At 32.7% G+C, this 19,566-nt stretch overlaps 1 protein-coding gene across 1 annotated transcript; it reads left to right on the top strand.

The window, feature by feature from the left end:
- The first annotated feature begins 133 nt into the window (after positions 1 to 133).
- LOC139518254 (uncharacterized) lies at positions 134 to 18,828 on the top strand. Its single transcript, XM_071309898.1, has 15 exons — positions 134 to 294; positions 3,725 to 3,818; positions 5,349 to 5,443; positions 7,290 to 7,423; positions 8,381 to 8,479; positions 9,123 to 9,275; positions 9,847 to 10,005; positions 11,777 to 11,890; positions 12,427 to 12,555; positions 12,924 to 13,028; positions 13,235 to 13,393; positions 15,084 to 15,179; positions 15,548 to 16,241; positions 16,747 to 16,880; positions 18,710 to 18,828. The coding sequence occupies exons 1-15, from the start codon at positions 225 to 227 to the stop codon at positions 18,800 to 18,802; spliced, it is 2,328 nt and encodes a 775-aa protein (XP_071165999.1). The 5' UTR covers positions 134 to 224; the 3' UTR covers positions 18,803 to 18,828.
- Positions 18,829 to 19,566: the final 738 nt, after the last annotated feature.

Raw genomic sequence — 19,566 nt, 5'->3', positions numbered from 1 at the left:
TCTAACATCGTATTTGCCTATATAAGAGAATATAATTAATAAATCTGAATTCATTTATTCGTTAAATAATAACTTTAAACAGACTACTATTAGACTACACTGTTATTGTAAGGATATTTTATACACGAATATCATCACTTTAAAAGAGGAATCCATGTGGTATTGACTTCCGGTAATTGCACGTTTATCTTTTTCTAGTGTTCCTTCATTTGGATAGAATTAAAATGGGAAAACCTGGAATGAAGCCGACTAAGAGGGATGGCATCAACAAAGCAAAACATAGTTTGAACCCAGGTGAATAAGAGTTTGATAGTTTGATTACAGTTCTTCAGGGGCCGAACCCCCCTTTTTTTTTAGTAAATATTGTATAATATATCATGTATATTAACCTATGTTTTCTTTTTTAATATTTTCTACTCTTTTTCATACGAAATAATACAATATCACTGTATGACAGGAGTAACCTATGTGTGGGGTCAAAGACTAAACTATTTTTGGAAATGTGAATTCCAGCATATTTTAAATACACCTTATCGCTATTTGTCCGCCATTACTGAATATCACACAGGTTCCCATAAAATTTTGACGTCATAAAACAAAATATCTGACGCCACAATGGAAAAGTGATTGTTGTATGCGTCAAAAGTTCAAGTGGCTGGGTCAGCCTGGATTAGCGATAAGGTCAGTCCGAGATTACTCTGACGTCCAACGGCTGTTTTGCCAGACAAGCTGGGGCCGTGGAACGTCAGAGCTCGTCCCATATCAAAAAGTGGATATTTGCCCACCCAAAAGAGATGCGCTCCTTCGTCGCTTCTGGTGCCGATTGAGGGCCTTGGAATTATATAAATCGGGCATCAATCTGTTCATTTTTCATTTATCTCTTCATTTATGTAAGTTTCACCTACCTGCAAACCTTTATTTTTCCATATTTTAACAGTTTTCACAGAGACCCATCGATTTCTGCATTTTAACTTTCACTTTCAAATGGACGTCAAGTAACGAGAGAGTTAGTGGGGTGCAATCAACAGTTTTTTTCTATGACGTCATATTTTGAGGGACCATGTATAAGTGACCCTTAGTGGTGGACTGATTAATAAAGATACCTGTATAAAACTAGATATCACTGGAATCAGAATGTTCTCTAGTTTATAATGGAATTAAAAAAACGTGTACTTTTAATAGTATAAAAAAGTTTTATCCAGAGAAACTGGGAAAAACATTGCCTAATTTAAGCTTAAAAAACCTGAAATCAGGTCATGTGCACACCCCTGAAGACATGATACCTGCACATTTTTCATAATCAAAGTTGTATGAATTTCATAGATATTTACCTGGTCTTTCAAAAAATTCATGCTTCAGGGTACGTTCGCCTGCTCCGAAAAAAGCTACAGTGGCTGCAAACAAGTTTTGAATTTTCACTGCCAAAAAAACAAACTGTTTACAGTGTTGTCTCCCCTTAAAACATGAATATTTAATCTAATTTTTTAAATTATTTTAATCATTCAACCTGTTTTAATTGAAGTTAATTAACATATCTTCACAACCAAATACAAAAAACATGATACTTTTTCACCAATTATGTTGATAAAAAGGGACTTCTCTCCATGTCTATTTTTAGTTGGGGAATAACTCATAGTTTTTTATACGAAACTGTTTATAGCACCCGTGGCCTCGAGACTCAAATATGCAAATATTTATATTTTTTCACCTCCTTTTTGGTGATTGATGTTTAACATTTAGAAGCCAACCACGATTTTTCACCTCCTTTACAGGAGATCGGTATTAAGCATTTAGTTCCCACCACGATAACAATCGGAAGCTCTCAGACATTTAGATAACTTGCATCGTAAATGAACGAGGTGTTACATTATGGTCATTTGCACTGTTTTCTTGTGGTCACGTGATAATCTTAGAAAATGAAAGTCAAAATGCAGAAATCGATGGGTCTCTGTGAAAATTGTTAAAATATGTGAAAATAAAGGTTGGCAGGTCGGTGAAACTTACATAAATGAAAAATGAACAGATTGATGCCCGATTTATATAATTCAAAGGCCCTCAATCGGCACCTGAAGCGACGGAGCAGCGCATCTATTTTGGGTTGGCAAATATCCACTTTTTGATATGGGACCAGGGCTCAGGCTACCAGGCGACTTGGGCGAAGAAGTCGCCTTCCCGACCGTCACTTCGCTTTCCCCGACCCCCAAAAGCGAAAACAAGTCGCCCTGTTCTTGACGATAGTCGCTTTCAGTCGCTTCCGTCATCGGACATTTTCAATTTTTACCAAGTTGATGAAACATCAATTTTTTACTGATAATTAAAGAAATTCAGACATAAACGATTCATTATCTTTAGAAAAGAGGTTGAAGCATTGTCTTCGCAGTGTGTAGCAGGTTTTTTGATAAAATACAACTTTTTATCACTTCGTTCATCTCTGCAAGTTCCGGTGCTTGTTACTCGAAAACGTACATCAACCTAAATTTCGGCGGCAAAATAAGTTTGTTACTTAATTTAAACGTGACAAAAGTTGCCTCCAGTAAATGTTTAATCCATTTATTGCATTAAAACCGTCATGTTCCTTTCCAAAAAACTTGTCAAACATCGTTTATTTTTGTAAATTTTCTTGCATTCATCCGCCATTGACCGATTTCTAAACTACAGATCTGAACCGGACCAGCTATGACCGAAATCCGTACTTTTACAATAATTACTACGGACGCACGGATGGAACAGCTGACAGAAGAATATTGATCCCAAAGGGGAAAATTATGCATTCCACACGCATTAAGAGACTTTTGGTTACATCTAATTGATTGGTGTATATAATTCCCTATATTTTTTATGGATTGTTTCAAACTATTGATTAAAGTTGCTGAACTCTGAGACTATTATACTAATATCAATATATTATGGCCCAGCTTAATAACTTTTATATTTTTTTTATGAGAAACACTGAATTTCATACACAAGATAATTTTTAATTAAATTGTAATTGATATATTATAATTTCTTTACATTTTTTAAAATAAATTTTTTTTTTAGTGCTAGATATTTAGTTGGTAGTTTAATTTCTCACAAGAACCTTAGTAAAACTTAAACAACTTTTAATTTCAAATGTTACTTTAATTGTATTTTTTTACTCATATGAATTGAACAACATAAATAGAACATTATTTACATATGGCCCTTTATACTATTGTAAAATCCAAACATTGTAGTGCACAGCGCGAATGAGCACTTCTCTTTCAAATTCACCACTTCTCCCTATCAGTTTCAAAAAGAGAAGTCACTTCTCCCTATAACTCTGAAGTAGTGTGAGCCCTGTGGGACGAGCTCTGACGTCCCACGGCCCCAGCTTGTCTGGCAAAACAGCCGTTGGACGTCAGAGTAATCTCGGACTACGATAAGGTGTATTCTGTTGAACATGTTGAAAATTGGAAGCAAGTTCTGTTTGTCTAAAATCATGTATGTGCCAACCATGTTGCCTACTTTCATGCTCACTAACTTTCACGTTCACACATAAGTTGTTTTATTTTGAATATTTTTTTAATCATAGTTTAGTTAGTGTATTGCGAGTCCAAATCTTTGTGATGTTGGAAAAGTTATTTTATTAAGTTTTTTCGGTGATCTTTCCTACAATTCATTTTTTCAGAAAAAAAATCTGATTTACTTTAGACTACTGTGAGTGCTATTAAAAGCAATGTTATGATTTTTTTGCATTATTCAGATCGTCCTAAAATAAAAGATGGAGGAGGCACAAACATGCGAGACCGGTCTACAATCAAACGGCTTAAAATGTACAAGAACTTCAAAGCTAAAAGGTAAGCTAAAGGCAAACAGTTGTTTACAGAAAGCAATATTTATAAAATACAAAAGTATAGCAGATGCCTATTACTATCTTGCAAAAAAAGAAGATGTAATTGTGAATTTAGGGCCTACATGTATTATAGCCAGGGTTTCCCCTGGGTCAATTATTTTTTTCGCCACTTCTTTCGCCAAAACAATATATTTTTCGCCACTGTATTATTTTTTTCGCCAAGAAACACAAATATATATTTTTCTTTAAAAAAAAAAATTCCAGCCCCCCCTAAATAAGAAGTCGTATTTACAACAAAACAAATCATTTTATCACTTGAAAATGATCCCTCGTGAAAGGTGTAGTCATTATATTGAAGGGTTACTCTCATGCCAACCTTTTGAATATATATTTTTCTTCATAACGACAGTTTTCTATTCTAGACCATCTTAAATTATAAGTAAAACTATATGCTTGAAACGTGTGTCACTGAAACGACTTTTAAATAAAGTACCCACTCAAATCACTTATCTATATGCAAGTTAAATGATAAAGTTTTAAATCAGAAACCTTTCTTGCTTTTGCACATTTTTCGTCCTAACAAGAGTTTTCTTTTCTGGACTATCATTAAAAGGAGAGGAAGCGTGAACATTTTGCTTCAAACACGTGCGTCGCAAAGTGGTTAATACATCCCTTTTGTAACATGTGACAGAAGCCATTTAACCATATCATTTTGTCATATCATACAATCAACACCTTTATTAATTAGTCCTTTGATCTCGATAGCTACATGTATAAATGCAATCAGCTGATTATTGATTTTCTGTCAAAATCTTAACCAGTTCAAGGTGAATTCCGAGTGTTGTCTCATCGGTAAAGTCAGAGAAATCCGAAAAAAGTAAATAAACAAGATGGCTGAAAGTAAATCGTTATATGTATTTCTTTCGCCAAATTCTTTCGCCAATGACGAATTTTAATCGCCAACATTATTATTTTTTCGCAAATTGCGAAAATGGCGACCGCCAGCGGAAACCCTGATTATAGCTGACTATGCGGTATGGGCTTTGCTCTTTGTTGAAGGCCGTACAGTGACCTATAGTTGTTAATGTCTGTGTCATTTTGGTCTTTTGTGGATAGTTGTCTCATTGGCAATCATACCACATCTTCTTTTTTATATTGAGATATGTTGTACATCAAGATAAACTCTTTAAGCAACATATTCTACTGTGCTTGCCATAGAGAAAAGTGAGGTCCAAAATTGCTTTTTTATCTGATTCAATGTGTACTTCTTTACAATTTTAAAATGTTGTTTTGAAGTCCTGTTTCAACACTGTGTATTCAAACATCATCATAAACAAAACCAGTAAAAAAGGGACTTTAACTTTAATTATCATGTTAAAGATTATCTTCCCTGAAATTGTATCAACTTCCTTTTGAGTACAGAAGTAGGTGAAATTGATGATATTAATCAGTGAGTCCTTTGTAGGTACTCAAGGAATCTAATTATTTTATTTAAAAACTGTATTTGAACTTGTCTTTTTAATTTTTTTTACAGAAACAGGTCGGGAGAAATAATAAAGGCGGCCCCATTCCAGTCCTGGTTGCCCTCAGGATCTGTTGCTAGGGTAGAACCTAATAGAAAATGGTTTGGTAAGAAATCAGATTCATTTAACAAAATAAGTCATATCATGTCAGGATATATAGTCACTCAGAGATGACTGAATGTTTACTGAATATATCTTAAATTCAATGTTATATTAAGATAATAAAGATATTATTAGTTACACAGTGTGTAATTGTCCTAATACGAGAATTTATCGGGTCAATAAAATTCATATCGGGTGAGGCGAAGCCAAACTCGATATGAATTTTATTGACCCGATAAATTTCGTATTAGGACAATTGAACACTGTGTAATGAATTTATCCTGATTTTGTTATATTACATATTATTATATTTAAATTCAATATAAGGACAATATCAACTAAATATATTTTATATATTTAATCTAAAACTGTGAAAAATTAAAATATTAGGACTATGAAGCAACTAATTTTTTTTATTAGGTCAATGGTATAAGGGAGATAATCCCAATTGACGTAATAAATAAGGGAGATAATTTCTATTGACGTAATAAAAAATTGTACTGAAATTTATTAGGACAATATCAGCCAATCAAATTGCGAGAAATTACTCTAAATCAGGATAAATATACATATCGAATATCATTGAGATAGCAACAAACAACACATAGATCCAAACATTTATGATGTCTTTTGTCTTGTTCTGTCTGACTTTGTCCTGTTCTGTCTGACTTTGTCTTGTTCTATCTGACTTTGTCCTGTTCTGTCTGACTTTGTCTTGTTCTGTCTGACTTTGTCCTGTTCTGTCTGACTTTGTCCTGTTCTGTCTGACTTTGTCCTGTTCTGTCTGACTTTGTCCTGTTCTGTCTGACTTTGTCCTGTTCTGTCTGACTTTGTCTTGTTCTGTCTGACTTTGTCCTGTTCTGTCTGACTTTGTCCTGTTCTGTCTGACTTTGTCCTGTTCTGTCTGACTTTGTCCTGTTCTGTCTGACTTTGTCTTGTTCTATCTGACTTTGTCCTGTTCTGTCTGACTTTGTCTTGTTCTATCTGACTTTGTCCTGTTCTGTCTGACTTTGTCTTGTTCTGTCTGACTTTGTCCTGTTCTGTCTGACTTTGTCTTGTTCTGTCTGACTTTGTCCTGTTCTGTCTGACTTTGTCCTGTTCTGTCTGACTTTGTCTTGTTCTGTCTGACTTTGTTTTATGCCAAACTATGAGAACAATAGTAGAGGGACATTATGTTTAAATACTGACTACCACCAAATAGCACAAGAGAGCTGAAATAGGCTCCAAACACCAACCTATCAATCATTATGTTTTACAGTCTGGGTCCATTTATCTGTATCAGGATAAAGTTTTGGTTAAAGGGGGTTCACCATGAAGTTGTGGTTACATTAAAATGGAAACTATTGTTCATTATGTGGTCGAGCAACTGTAAAATATTTGAACAAGGAAAATCATTGCAACTGTAGGAATATGGAAAATGTTGAAGTACTTCAATTATACTTTATTGTATTTTTTTAAATGAGTATGGAGACCGTACTTTGACCTACATGTATAACGTTTTACTTTTAAAAAGTTTGATTAGGATGGAGAGTTGCCTCATTGGCACTCATACCACATCTTCTTATATCTTAAGATGGCATTTAAATTTTTTTTTTGTTTAACAGCAGAAGAATTCTGGTATATAATCGTAAATTCTTAACCACTTCTTACTGTAGTTTAAATGAAACCTCAAAGCTGTAATTATAAATTTCTTAATACACAAAAAAACTTGTTTGACTGAAGGTAATTTTTCTTATTGAAAACTACATTACATGTATGCTTATTACATTAAGTCCGTATTTGGAATAAGTGCTGGGTAATAAATTTCAAAAGACTTGTCAACTTTACAGTGTGAGTATATATCTTTACAGGTAATACAAGAGTAATCACACAGACAGCATTACAGAATTTCCAGGAGGAAATGGCTAAAGTGAAAAATGATCCATATAAAGTTGTAATGAAGCAGACCAAATTACCTATTACTTTACTAAATGAAACTGCTAAAGTATGTATAATATCTAATTACTGTGTATACTATATCAACAAAACACATACTTGTTTCTTTAAATCTCATATTAGGTTTCAGCCAATTTAAAAAAAAAAATATGTTTAAACTGAAAATTAAATATCAAGTAAAGGAATAACGCAGTCTTTAAATTGGGTGAAGAATTGATATAAGACTTCAAATGAAATCAAATGTTGTAGTACCTTTAATATGGCTGGGTTAGAGGAGGTCCTAAACAGCATCCAGTTTGGTTATGTTGGGTGGATGGGCAGGGGGAAAGTGGCTACTTATTTGTGTAATTATTTTTATGCCCCATTTATTGGCATTATGTTTTCTGGTCTGTCTGTCTGTCCCGCTTGACCAACTTGAAACTAAGTACACATGTTCCTTATGATATGATCTTTCTAATTTTAATGCCAAATTATAAATTTTAGCCCATTTTCATGGTCCACTGAACATAGAAAATGATAGTGCAGATGGAGCAACCGTGTACTAGGGACACATTCTTGTTTTTTTTTACATTTTTAACCCAGGTCCTTGAATCTTTCCAGCAAGATTTTCTAAATAGGCTATACCATGTACTTTTTTTGTAATTATCTACTTCCACAGTTTTCAATTCTAATATGTATATCACTTTATAGAAAATATGTCCTTATATTTAACAAATGTTTAAATCTTATTCTTTTTTTTAGTGCAGATATTTACAGTACAGTCTTTCAGACCCTGTAGAGCAAAATCATTCCCATATCAATCAAATTATGCATTTGTTAAATGGTAAGCAAACCATCTGACAAACCACAAGGCCATATATTTTATATGCTGGTCAAACTAACTTTGGCAAACACTTTGTTTTTTCCTGCTGTTCATTTTGGTTGCTTTAGTTTGCCATTGAAATGTAAAAAAAAGTGTTTGGGGGGCAAGAAAAGCATTTCTGTATCTTTAATCAATCTCTTTCAGCATGCCAGGGTACATCTTTTAGACACTGAATCCTTTGAAACAACATTTGGTAAAAAGGCACAAAGGAAAAGGCCAAATATAAAAATAGATGACTTAACGGTTAGTAATGAAAGTAATTTTTAGTAGTTGCAATGTTAATAACATAATACTCTGTAATTAGCATAGAATATATACTTTATGAAGAGTTTTATATTGAATTGACGAGACTAAAGAAATTTATTCAGTTATTCATAGTATGCTCTAAAATTTATGGTTTAGTACATTTTTAGTCATGTAGGAATAAAAATTGGCTTTGAAAATTTGTTAGTCCATATTATTATTGTGAAATGCAGCTCTGCTCACTGTTAAAAATTACAGAGAACAATTATACATGAAAATTGTAAACTATACAGTTATACAGTCATGACAGTTTGATTTCCGAGTTTGTCAGAAGAATCAATTAAAATCATTTCTGATAATGAAGAAAAAAATTTAAACATTCAAATAACTAATTTCTTAATACCATAATTGATCAGTTTAAAGTGGATAGTATGTACCCTAACACTTTTGAAAGGCATTCAAGTAAAAATAAGCTTTTAAACTGACAAGTCTTCACATAATATCGCTGTAGATTATTTGAAATAAAAAATTGTAAATTTCTGCTTCCAAACAATTTTGTAAGATGAATTGTTTTTTGACGACATTTGTAAACTATCTCATCAGAGTTATAAGTAAAATTATTTTAAAAACTAAATGATTGTAGTCGTTAGTGAATAAAGCAACAGAATCAAGTGAGAAATATGATGTTGAAAAAGACCAGGATTTGGAACGAGGTGAACCAGAATTTAGAAAGGAAAATATAGAAGTAATATTTAGAGCTGGACAGTCAAAGAGAGTATGGAATGAGTTGTACAAGGTAGGAATTTTTTATTTGTTGTTGGATAAATTCCTTGACTTTATCAATATTTTTCTATAAATCTCTCTGATATAACTTAGTAAAACTATGGTACAGTTACTAAATAGTTGCAGTTTATTTTAATGCTGCTAGGCAAAGGGGGCAATAAGTTTTACCCTTGTTTGTCTGTAAGTTTCATACATACTGAAATTGGTTTCTGTTCTCTAACCTTAGTTTACCGGTTATATATTTATTCCTCCACATAATGGCCATGGATAAAATTTTTATATGAAATTGCATATAAGAGCTTCAAAAGTTTGTTGTCAGGCTTCATGTAAACTTGCTATACCATATAAAATTCAAATTCACAGCTCACCAACTTCCTGTATACCAAATTTATCAAAGCCACTGTATCGTTCTTGAGCATTAGCTCACAGTTTTACTTGTTTTGGCAATGTGTTCAATGGCCTGATAATCAGTACAAGTGTTGATGTATACACCACATATTCTTTTATTTATATGAACCAACATGCTGAATTTCCTGATTTGATAATGGAAAAAATCCTCGTAAATTAATTTTTGTTTCCATCAGGTAATAGATTCATCAGATGTTGTGGTACAGGTGTTAGATGCCAGAGATCCAATGGGAACCAGGTGTTACCAGGTAGAAAGATACATGAAGAAAGAAAAACCACATAAACATCTAATGTTTGTCCTCAATAAAGTGGATCTTATTCCTGTTTGGGTTACAGTAAGTAATTATTGCAACATGATTTTATATAGCACACATATTATAATGCCACATAAATTACAGAAAAATGTCTTATTAAAATCAACAATTTGCAATTTGCCTAGGTAACACATTCATGGATCAACTCCCGCATCCTTTACAGGTTAAAGCTCACAGATGATCCCAGAAATGTAGTCTAAATGCAGTTTCCTTAGTCCGATACGTACACACAATGGTTTGACTACGGGTTTTGATGTTTCTACCACTGATTATCAAGGAAAAGGGTCATTTGGCGACATGAGTGATACAGTTTCTTACAGTGAGATACGGTTAAGTACACAACAACACGTGTCGAGGCATATGTACTGTGGATAAACAGTGGTTTGCTAAGGTATAAGAAAGGGTAAGTTTGGTTGAGAAAGGTCTGAAAAGGAATAGTACGAACTGCCACGTTTTATAAAAGCCGTTCATCATTTCTATACTGAAGCTTGTAATTTATCATTTCTTTATGGCAGTGAATTATAGATTTTTGTTTTGTTTTGTTAAATAAATCATTTATTGGTCTCACATCTGTACCATGTGTTGTTCTTCGTTATCCTGGGACCAATGACATGCAGCAATTCTTGATTATTAGGTACTATTCTTACAAAGTTCTTGAATGTGACTGTATTTTCCACACAAAATTCAGTAATGAGGGACTCATACTGACCATGGATAGGTAGTCCATCCCTTGTCCACTATCTACTCTGACTCCGGTCACCTCTGTCTGCCCTCAAGAAGCTGGACTACTGCCCTGGAATTTTGTGCCATGTCAATATCCTATTCCAGCCATATAATATAAGAAGCAGTTGTTGATCATTCATGTTGGATAATGTTGTTTTCCTCAACAGCAAGAAACAGAATACGTTGGACCCTATAAATAGAGAGAAATTTTTAAAGAATCCTTATGTCAGTTTGTCCTGGACAGTAATATTCCATATCTTGTCGTGTTGTAACGCAGTAGACAGTAACAGACTGTCCTACCCTGGCTGATCCCTATCTATCCATATTGCAACGTAATGAAATCGTGCCGTTCAGTGACAAACTTGAAACAGATTGTATTGTATCCTTTACGAATACGTGGTGTAACTGAACTAGTATGTAGTTCTCCAGAACTAACCGTAGTAATCATTCAGGCCTATGAATTAGTAAGGGTTAATACGGTTTTGATAGGGACCAAAATGGACTTCTAAGTTCTTATACAATTTAGTACGGTTTTCAAGGGTTCTTTGATCTGTGGTCAAATTTGCACATGTTCAAAAATTGTCAAGGATATACAAGTACTCCATATGACAACAGCTACAATACGGAAATCTTTGGACTAATACAGATTGCCACTAATGCCATATTTTATCTGTAGCTAATCCAGCATCAAATCCTTGAATGTGTGACCTAGGCAATGCATAAACCAACACAAGTTCCAATTTTAATGGTATAGACAACAATAAATTTATTTCTAGCTCTATGGAAATGGGAAAAGTTAATTACTGTTGATTTTATTTATTTCTATAAACAAGATAGAACAAGATTTTCACATATTTAATCGAAAAGAAAGATACAGGTTATCCATCCATGACACCAAGTCAGTCCATGCACAGTAAAACACACAAAAAGCAAAATTTAGTTTCTCAAATTAGAAAAAATATATTTCACTATTTTGCCAAACAGTGTAAATAGATGGAAATTTTTAGACTTCAATTTGCAAACACTTTCTAAGAGCCTGTTAAAGAACATATTTAATTATTTTTTTCAGCAAAAGTGGGTAGCTATACTATCTGCTGAACATCCAACAATGGCTTTCCATGCTAGTATTACAAACCCATTTGGTAAAGGAGCTATGATTACTCTACTGAGACAATTTGCAAAGGTTAGTTAAATGCATAAACAGAGCTTGATCTTTGGTTTTTTTTAAATCGTTGTTTACTATATAGCATAAAAAAATGTATGTTGACATTAGACAACATAATCATGATTAAATAATGTACTAATCTTTGAAAGAAAAGAAAAAAATGATAAATTACCATTCTTATGCCCCTGTTACTATAAAGTGTAAACATATATATAGGTATTGCAACATATCATAATCATTAATGAAACCATTATTAAATAATGAACTAATCTTTTATAGAGAGAAAAATGACAGGTTACCATTTTCATGCCCTTGCCACTAAGTGGCTAGCACATAGTGCTACGAAATGCCCTTTGTTAGATCATACTGTTAATCTGTTATTTTGAAATTTAACAGTCGTTCAGCTTAATTTTTGTTATGTGTGCAGATGTTAATCTGATTATTTGTTCATTAGTTGATAATCATGACTTACTAACTCACTGATTTTGCATTTTGTTCTGGATCACCTTCCTTTTATGATAAGACTTCATGTTTTAATCTTTTATCTTTTTTAGTTGCACTCTGACAAGAAACAAATCAGTGTAGGATTCATTGGATATCCTAATGTTGGAAAAAGTTCCATTATAAATACTCTGAAAGCAAAGAAAGTTTGTAAAGTAGCACCTCTAGCTGGTGAAACAAAGGTTAGTTTATTATCATTATTATAATATAGAGCAGTATACAGGGGCGGATCCAGCCATTTTAAAAAGGGGGGTTCCCAAACCAGAGAAAAGGGGGGGGTTCCAGCTATATGTTCCAATTCGAATGCATTGATCGGCCAAAAAAAGGGGGGTTCCAACCCCCGGAACCCCCTCCCTGGATCCCCTAATGGTATAGTTATCTAGCACTCTAACTTTATAATGATCACTTAAAATCCGGATTTTGATTAAGGATACTATTTAAAACCTCTAAATTTTCTTTTAAATTTTGAAATCCTATACATTGTTTACGTTTTTTTATTTCTATAGACAGCTATGGTAGCATACTATTAATATATATTTTGATATGACAGGTATGGCAATATGTGGCATTGATGAGAAGGATATATTTGGTAGATTGTCCTGGGGTAGTATACCCTACTGCTGAAACACCAACAGAATTTGTTCTTAAAGGAGTTGTAAGTACCAACATTACAGTAACATTGTATAAACATACTGAAAAATAATCAACAATTATAAAAAAAAAGTTTAATTAAAAAAAAAATGCATAATGTTTGAATTAAAAAAAAAAAAAAACATTATAATGTCAAGTTTTCAAAAATCATTAATTTCCCTCATGGAATGAAATGTTTGTACCCTACAGCTGTATTCAATATATTTTTAGGTAAGAATAGAGAATGTAAAAACCCCAGAAGATTACATTGAGGCCATGCTGAAAAGAGTGAAAACAGATTACATAAAGACAACATACAGTCTTATCAGTTGGGATAGCCATGAAGATTTCTTAGAACAGATTTGTCGCAAATCTGGCAGGCTTCTCAAGGTAGTGTATATCTTTTATGGTAATATTCTTTACAAAGCACAAAAATGACGGCACTATCCTCAAAGGCTAACCAAACCTTTAACATACTTATTAAGAAGAGATAAAGTTACCATACTGTTGTCAGGTTGTTAAAGATGGCATATTTTGGTTTTAATATTGATTCACTCATATGGTCTCTGCATTGGAAAAAAATACTTTCATTCAAAAACCAGTTATTGGCATGATATGAGTTAAGTTCTTCTCATGTATGAAGTAATATATATAAAAGAAGATGTGGTATGAATGCCAATGAGACAACTGTCCACAAGAGACCAAAATGACACAGACATTAACAACTATAGGTCACCGTACGGCCTTCAACAATGAGCAAAGCCCATACCGCATAGTCAGCTATAAAAGGCCCTGATAAGACAATGTAAAACAATTCAAACGAGAAAATAAGTTCTTCTCATGTTTGATGATGGTATGATACTCAACCCCTAACTAAAGGGATTGTGCTTGATTTTCATATGATGAAGACATAATCTTTCAATCAGTTTAATTGAGGTCTGGAGCTGGCATGTCAGTAACTGCTAGTATTCTTTTGTTAATTTAGTATCATTGTCATTTTGCGTAGTTTCTTTTTTTACCTATTCGGACATCATACTCAGACTTCTTTTTGACTGAGTTTTACTGTGCGTATTGCTGTGTTTTTGTTTTTTCTTTATTGGCTAGAGGTATAGGGGGAGGGTTAAAGCATGCCTCCAAGTTGGGATATTTTCAATGTGTGGAAGACCCATCGGTGGCCTTTGGCTGTTTTCGACTCTTTGATTGGGTTTTTGTCTCTTTGACACATTCCATAGTTCCATTCTCAATTTTATAGTTTTTGTATAGCCTTATCGTATATTATGGATGTAATTATTTTTAAAAACTAACTATTCTAAAATTTTGAAGAGTTTTTAGAATAGAGATTGTAAGAGATTAAAAGACCAAAATATTTCTTATTCTAAATTCATGTTAAAAAACAGTGTAAGAATTTTAGTTGTTTAGTTTTGGTATTTGGTTTGGTTTGGTTTTAACTATAATTTCATGCTTGGTGCAGAATTAATTAATTTCATTTACATAAAAAATGTTATTCCATGCTGCTAGGCAAAGGGGGCTTTAGTGTGTACCCTTTTCCATCTGTAGGTTAGTCTGTAAGTCAGGAAATTAGTTTCCTTTCTCTAAGATAAATTATCCAATTTTTATGAAACTTATATGAAATTCTTATTACCACCAAAAGCAGATAAAGTTTCAATTTGGAAGCCATTCTCGAGTTATGTCCCTTTATAAAAAAAAAGATTGCTGAATTTGCTTTTTCTACACTCTAACTTTACTTTGCCTAAGCTAATTGTTACATAAGTTATACATAATGCTTATTTTAACCAAACACAGAACAAGTTTGAATTTGTTTGGTGTCACTTTCACAGTTCTGACTGATGTCCCTTTATGAATAAAGAAATTGCTGAATTTGCAGCATTTAACAAGCATCTGTGTTCAATCTACATTTTCTTCTTTTATTTTATTTAGCATCAGTTCTCAAGTAGTAAATGATAGACCAAAGTATATCTGAGATTCAGAAACCATATGGTAAGGAAATATAAATACCACATGAAGTTGGTTTTAATCATTTTGATGTGTTTAATTTTATAAATGTTATATATTTTTATAGGGAGGTGAACCAGATATATCTACAGTAGCTAAGATGGTTCTAAATGATTTCCAGAGAGGCAAAATACCCTACTTTGTTAAACCACCTGGTACTGAGGTAAGATACACTATGTAATAAATATCTAACAACAGTGCTATTTGAGCAATCTGAATATACATTGGATACATAAATTTATTGGCAGCCAGTCACTATCCATTTTGAATTATTGTGTATATATTCCAAAGTATCTATAAAGACAACAGAAAGCATCTGTACCTGCTTATGGTTATGTTATTTTTTTCTTGCCTAATGCAGAATGAGAGAATGTATGGATGTTAATGATGTGGTGACGGCCACAAATATTTGTGTAAATCTTATATTGCAGATATATTTAGATTTCTTTATTAGTTGATGAAAATATTTTAAAAAATGTTAAGTATCATCTTAAGATGTTTTATAAACTTGTGCATTGGTTCATTTCTCAGGGAGAAGATTTTGATAATAAAGTAGAGAAAGGTGAACAGAAAGTAGAAAAAGGTGAACAGAGTTCTGCTACCACTGACAAGAAAGAGAAGAAGTTACCTCAAGTAGCTCAGAAATTCAGTAAAATAAGAGTTGAACCCGAGTTTTCTGGAAACGATGTAAAAAGTCTGGACGAAGAAAAGGACCAGGATGCATCAGACATGGAAGCTATGTCAGATGAGGATGAAAGTGTTGATGAATCTGGTGATGAAGGGGAAGAGTTAGAGGATTCAAATAACAGCCTCAAGATGGAAACTGATGTTGAAGTAAAAGAGGAATGTAGTAACACTCAAAGTGAAGCTAGTATGGTTGAATGTGATAGCAGTACTGATATAGACAAAACAACTAAATCGTCTAGACGTGTTATTGACTCAAAAAACATTAAACGTGATAAAAAAGGAAAAAACAAATCAGACAATAAATCTAAAGCAAAAAAGATAAAATATACAGGCTCAGATAAACAAAAAGTTGTTAAAAAAGAAAGCAAAGAAGTAACAGTGGCCTCATCAATAGAAAAGGAAGAAACAGACAATTTAAGAAATATTGATAAATATACACCAAGTCGTAAAAGACAGTTTAAGACAACAACAAGTGGTAGCTTTGTTGTAGAAGACTTAACCCCTGCAAAGAAAAAGAAAGATATTGCTAATCCTACAGGTATGTAATTCTCATAGAAAGTGATGATATTTTCGGTATTTGAAGTTCATTTGTTTGTTAATCATTGCATTGCATTTCAGTGAGATTTTCAGAAATTTACGCTCTACAATTTTATAATACATTATGATTAGTTTTTATGGTTAAATCATGAATACAGCTAAGATATGTAAATTTACCTCTTGTCTGACCTTTCTATATATAAACACATTCCTGTTTGTACTTTTGGGTTTAGGTCCATTTCTGAGCAACCTGGGATTTTATGTCATAAATATTTCAGCACTACAGTCTTGTTAAGAAGTACTTTGGATCACACTGACACATTTCATGCTTGAGAAATGTTGGTGAATTAAAATTACATTAAAATCCCTTTGCAGAAACTGATGTTTTGTAAGTGCTTTATTTATGAAAACTAAGAAAATATTTTCAGAATGTTAATAGATAAAGCTATGGCAGAAATGATATGAAATACTTCATATAATGTTGTGTCATTTGTTGACTGTTACAGATGGAAGTTGTGTTTATACTGTAGAGGACAGTCCATCTGTGACTTGTGTTGATGTTGTTAGTAATCCTCCCAAGAGACCTAAAAACATCATACCTGAAGACCCTGTACCTCAACGGAAGTTAACCAGTAAACAGGTGAGCTAAACAACATCATTTGTTTCATACATTTTTATTTTTAGTATATTGCCTATTAAATTAAAAAAGATATAAAAGATGGATGGAAAATTTGAATACCAAGAAAGCATCAGCAAGAAAAGATCTACAAATAAGCCATCATTGCTGAAATTTTCAGTCAACTTGTTATTGGAGTTTTTTCCCTTTAAAGATGATTTTTACCATTTTATTGTGTTTATTGGTTATTAGGGATGGCAACCAGTACACGAGTACTCAGGTACTCGCTTGGAAGGTCGAGTTTTTGAGTACAGTTTTAGTACTCGGATAGTCGTTTGCCTTTTATACATCTTATAGTTCTCTTCACATTTCCACTCACTTTAGTTCTGTTGAAATATCCCTTTCGTAATACAAAATAAAATTAATTAGCAACATCAATATGTTTATGAGGATAATTTTTGTTATAGTAGTACCATCAACGTCTTTTCCTTCCGAGAGAATGTTTTCATGTGCACTACTTGTAACAAACAAAAAAAGTCAAACAGTCTTTCATCTGATATTGTTGACCAGATCATATTTCTTAACAAGAACAAAATCAAAGTGACCTGCGGTGAGCCCTACGCAACTCATTAGAGACATTTTTAACAGTGTTTGTACACAGATCAATATGCTTTCATGGATTAATAATTAACTCATAAAAACTAATAATAACTTTGTTTGTTAATCAAGACTTTGTAAACATGATTGGTATGAGATATACATTTAAATTAATTTAATTACTCTGTTTTTGACACTTAACAATAGTTGTTTAATACACTATTTAGAGATAGGCTAAAGTACGACAGTGACATTCAAACCCAAAAGTCGAAAATAAACTGACAACGTCATGGCTAAAAAAAAAAGGGAATCAGACAAATGATAGTGCAAAAAATCAAAACACAGTAAACAACTGAGCAGCACCGAAAAGAACAAGTGAAGTCCAATATTGTTGTTGACAAATTAACGAACAAGTCATATTATAAAAAATACCAACTCCTCATGCAGGAACAGACGATACATATATTGTCTACTTTGTCGGATTTTATATGCAAATATTTTTGATTTTATTGGAATGTGGTTCATGAACATGTACACAAACAATAATTGCTATTATGATAGGATATTTGTAGAAAATGAGGTCGGTAATTCATTGTTTAATTGACACAAAAAAAACAGAGGAGCAAGCTATGATTGTAGTAAGTTTGTCTTTCATTAATATGTTTATGAAAGGTAATAACAAAAACACTGCATCCCACCTAAAATCTAAACTTTTCGATAGACGTTTAAGATTCATTCGAGTATCATGACTGAGTATCTGAGAATTAAATTTCAGATCTTTTGACATCCTTAGTTTTTATGCCCCATTTATGGGCATTATGTTTTCTGGAATGTGCGTTTGTCCGTCTGTTCGTCAGTCTGTCCACCTGTCCTGCTTCAGATTTAAGTTTTTTCTCAAGGTAGTTTTTGATGAATTTAAAGTCCAATCAACTTGAAACTTGATACACATGTTCCCTATGATATGATCTTTCTAATTTTAATGTCAAATTAGAGATTTTACCCCATTTTCACGGTCCACTGAACATAGAAAAAAATTATAGTGGGATGGGGCATCTGTGTTCTGTGGACACAATCTTGTTTGCCTGTATTCTTGATGGTTTAATGAATACTAATGTACATACAAACTTGAAAAAGTAAATACAATCAGCAGGACAATATCTACGAATACGCCATCAGCACCAATCGGTTTACTCTCATAGTAGTTGAAAAAGTATATTATGTTCAATACTAAAAATGTTTTTTTTATTTAATTCCAGAGAAGAAAACTAGAAAGGGATGCCAAGGAAACGAAGATTGGGACTCATTTCTATGCTACTGCCAATGTCAAAAACCGAAGGAACAGAAAATAAATTTGTTCGAATACATATTTATTAAATATTTATTTCATTGTTTTTATACCACCACTTAAAAAAAGTTGGGTACACTCACTACACTGTTTTACCTCTGTCTGTCCATCCATCCATCCCATGAAAAAATTTCATCTCTTTTTTCTCAGGAACTACATTACAAAGATTTCTTGAATTTTGTTTCAGGGTTTATATGAGTCAGCTATACCGTGTGATTGGTTTTCACTTATCAACTTCCTCTTTAGTGAACACTTGCATCATTGTATAAATGACATCTAAGTTGAAAAATGTTCGTCACATTTTTCTCAGGAGCTACATTAATACAAGGATTTCTGAAATTTGGTTTCAGGGTTTATAAGTCAGCTATGCCATGTGATGTGTTTCAGATTCATCACTCAACAACTTCCTGTTTACCATCAAGTGTTTGGGTGATCAGTGAGCAGTAGCTCACAGTTTCACTTGTTTCGTCATATTCTTCCATATATATTATCTGTATAATACACCTAATGGTGTAAAAAAATAAATGATAAATTTAAAGTACAGCAATTACCAAACAGGTATAAACTAGGCCCTACATACTAAGGCCTCAATAACTTTAAAAATACCTCTCATTCACATTTGGAATCATAATGTCATTTATTTCCTTTTCTTCATTCCCAGAAGAAAATAGTCTTAATTGTATATTCATTGTTTTTACCTTAAAAAACTTAGATATCTGAGCAAAAATTATGACAAAATTCTTTGTATTGTCTTAATTTCTTTTAATT

This window comes from Mytilus edulis, chromosome 1 (assembly GCF_963676685.1).
Source record: "Mytilus edulis chromosome 1, xbMytEdul2.2, whole genome shotgun sequence".
Taxonomy (NCBI): Eukaryota; Metazoa; Mollusca; class Bivalvia; order Mytilida; family Mytilidae; genus Mytilus; species Mytilus edulis.
Note: the sequence above shows the minus strand (reverse complement) of the source record. Positions and strands in the feature narration are given on the sequence as shown.

Bases quoted from the DNA above. Each gene is read 5' to 3' on its own strand.
- LOC139518254 (XM_071309898.1), top strand. From the start codon at position 225: ATGGGAAAACCTGGAATGAAGCCGACTAAGAGGGATGGCATCAACAAA. The intron at 3,819-5,348 runs GTAAGCTAAAGG...TTTTTTTTACAG, and splicing joins AAGAACTTCAAAGCTAAAAG to AAACAGGTCGGGAGAAATAA. The intron at 13,029-13,234 runs GTAAGTACCAAC...ATATATTTTTAG, and splicing joins AATTTGTTCTTAAAGGAGTT to GTAAGAATAGAGAATGTAAA.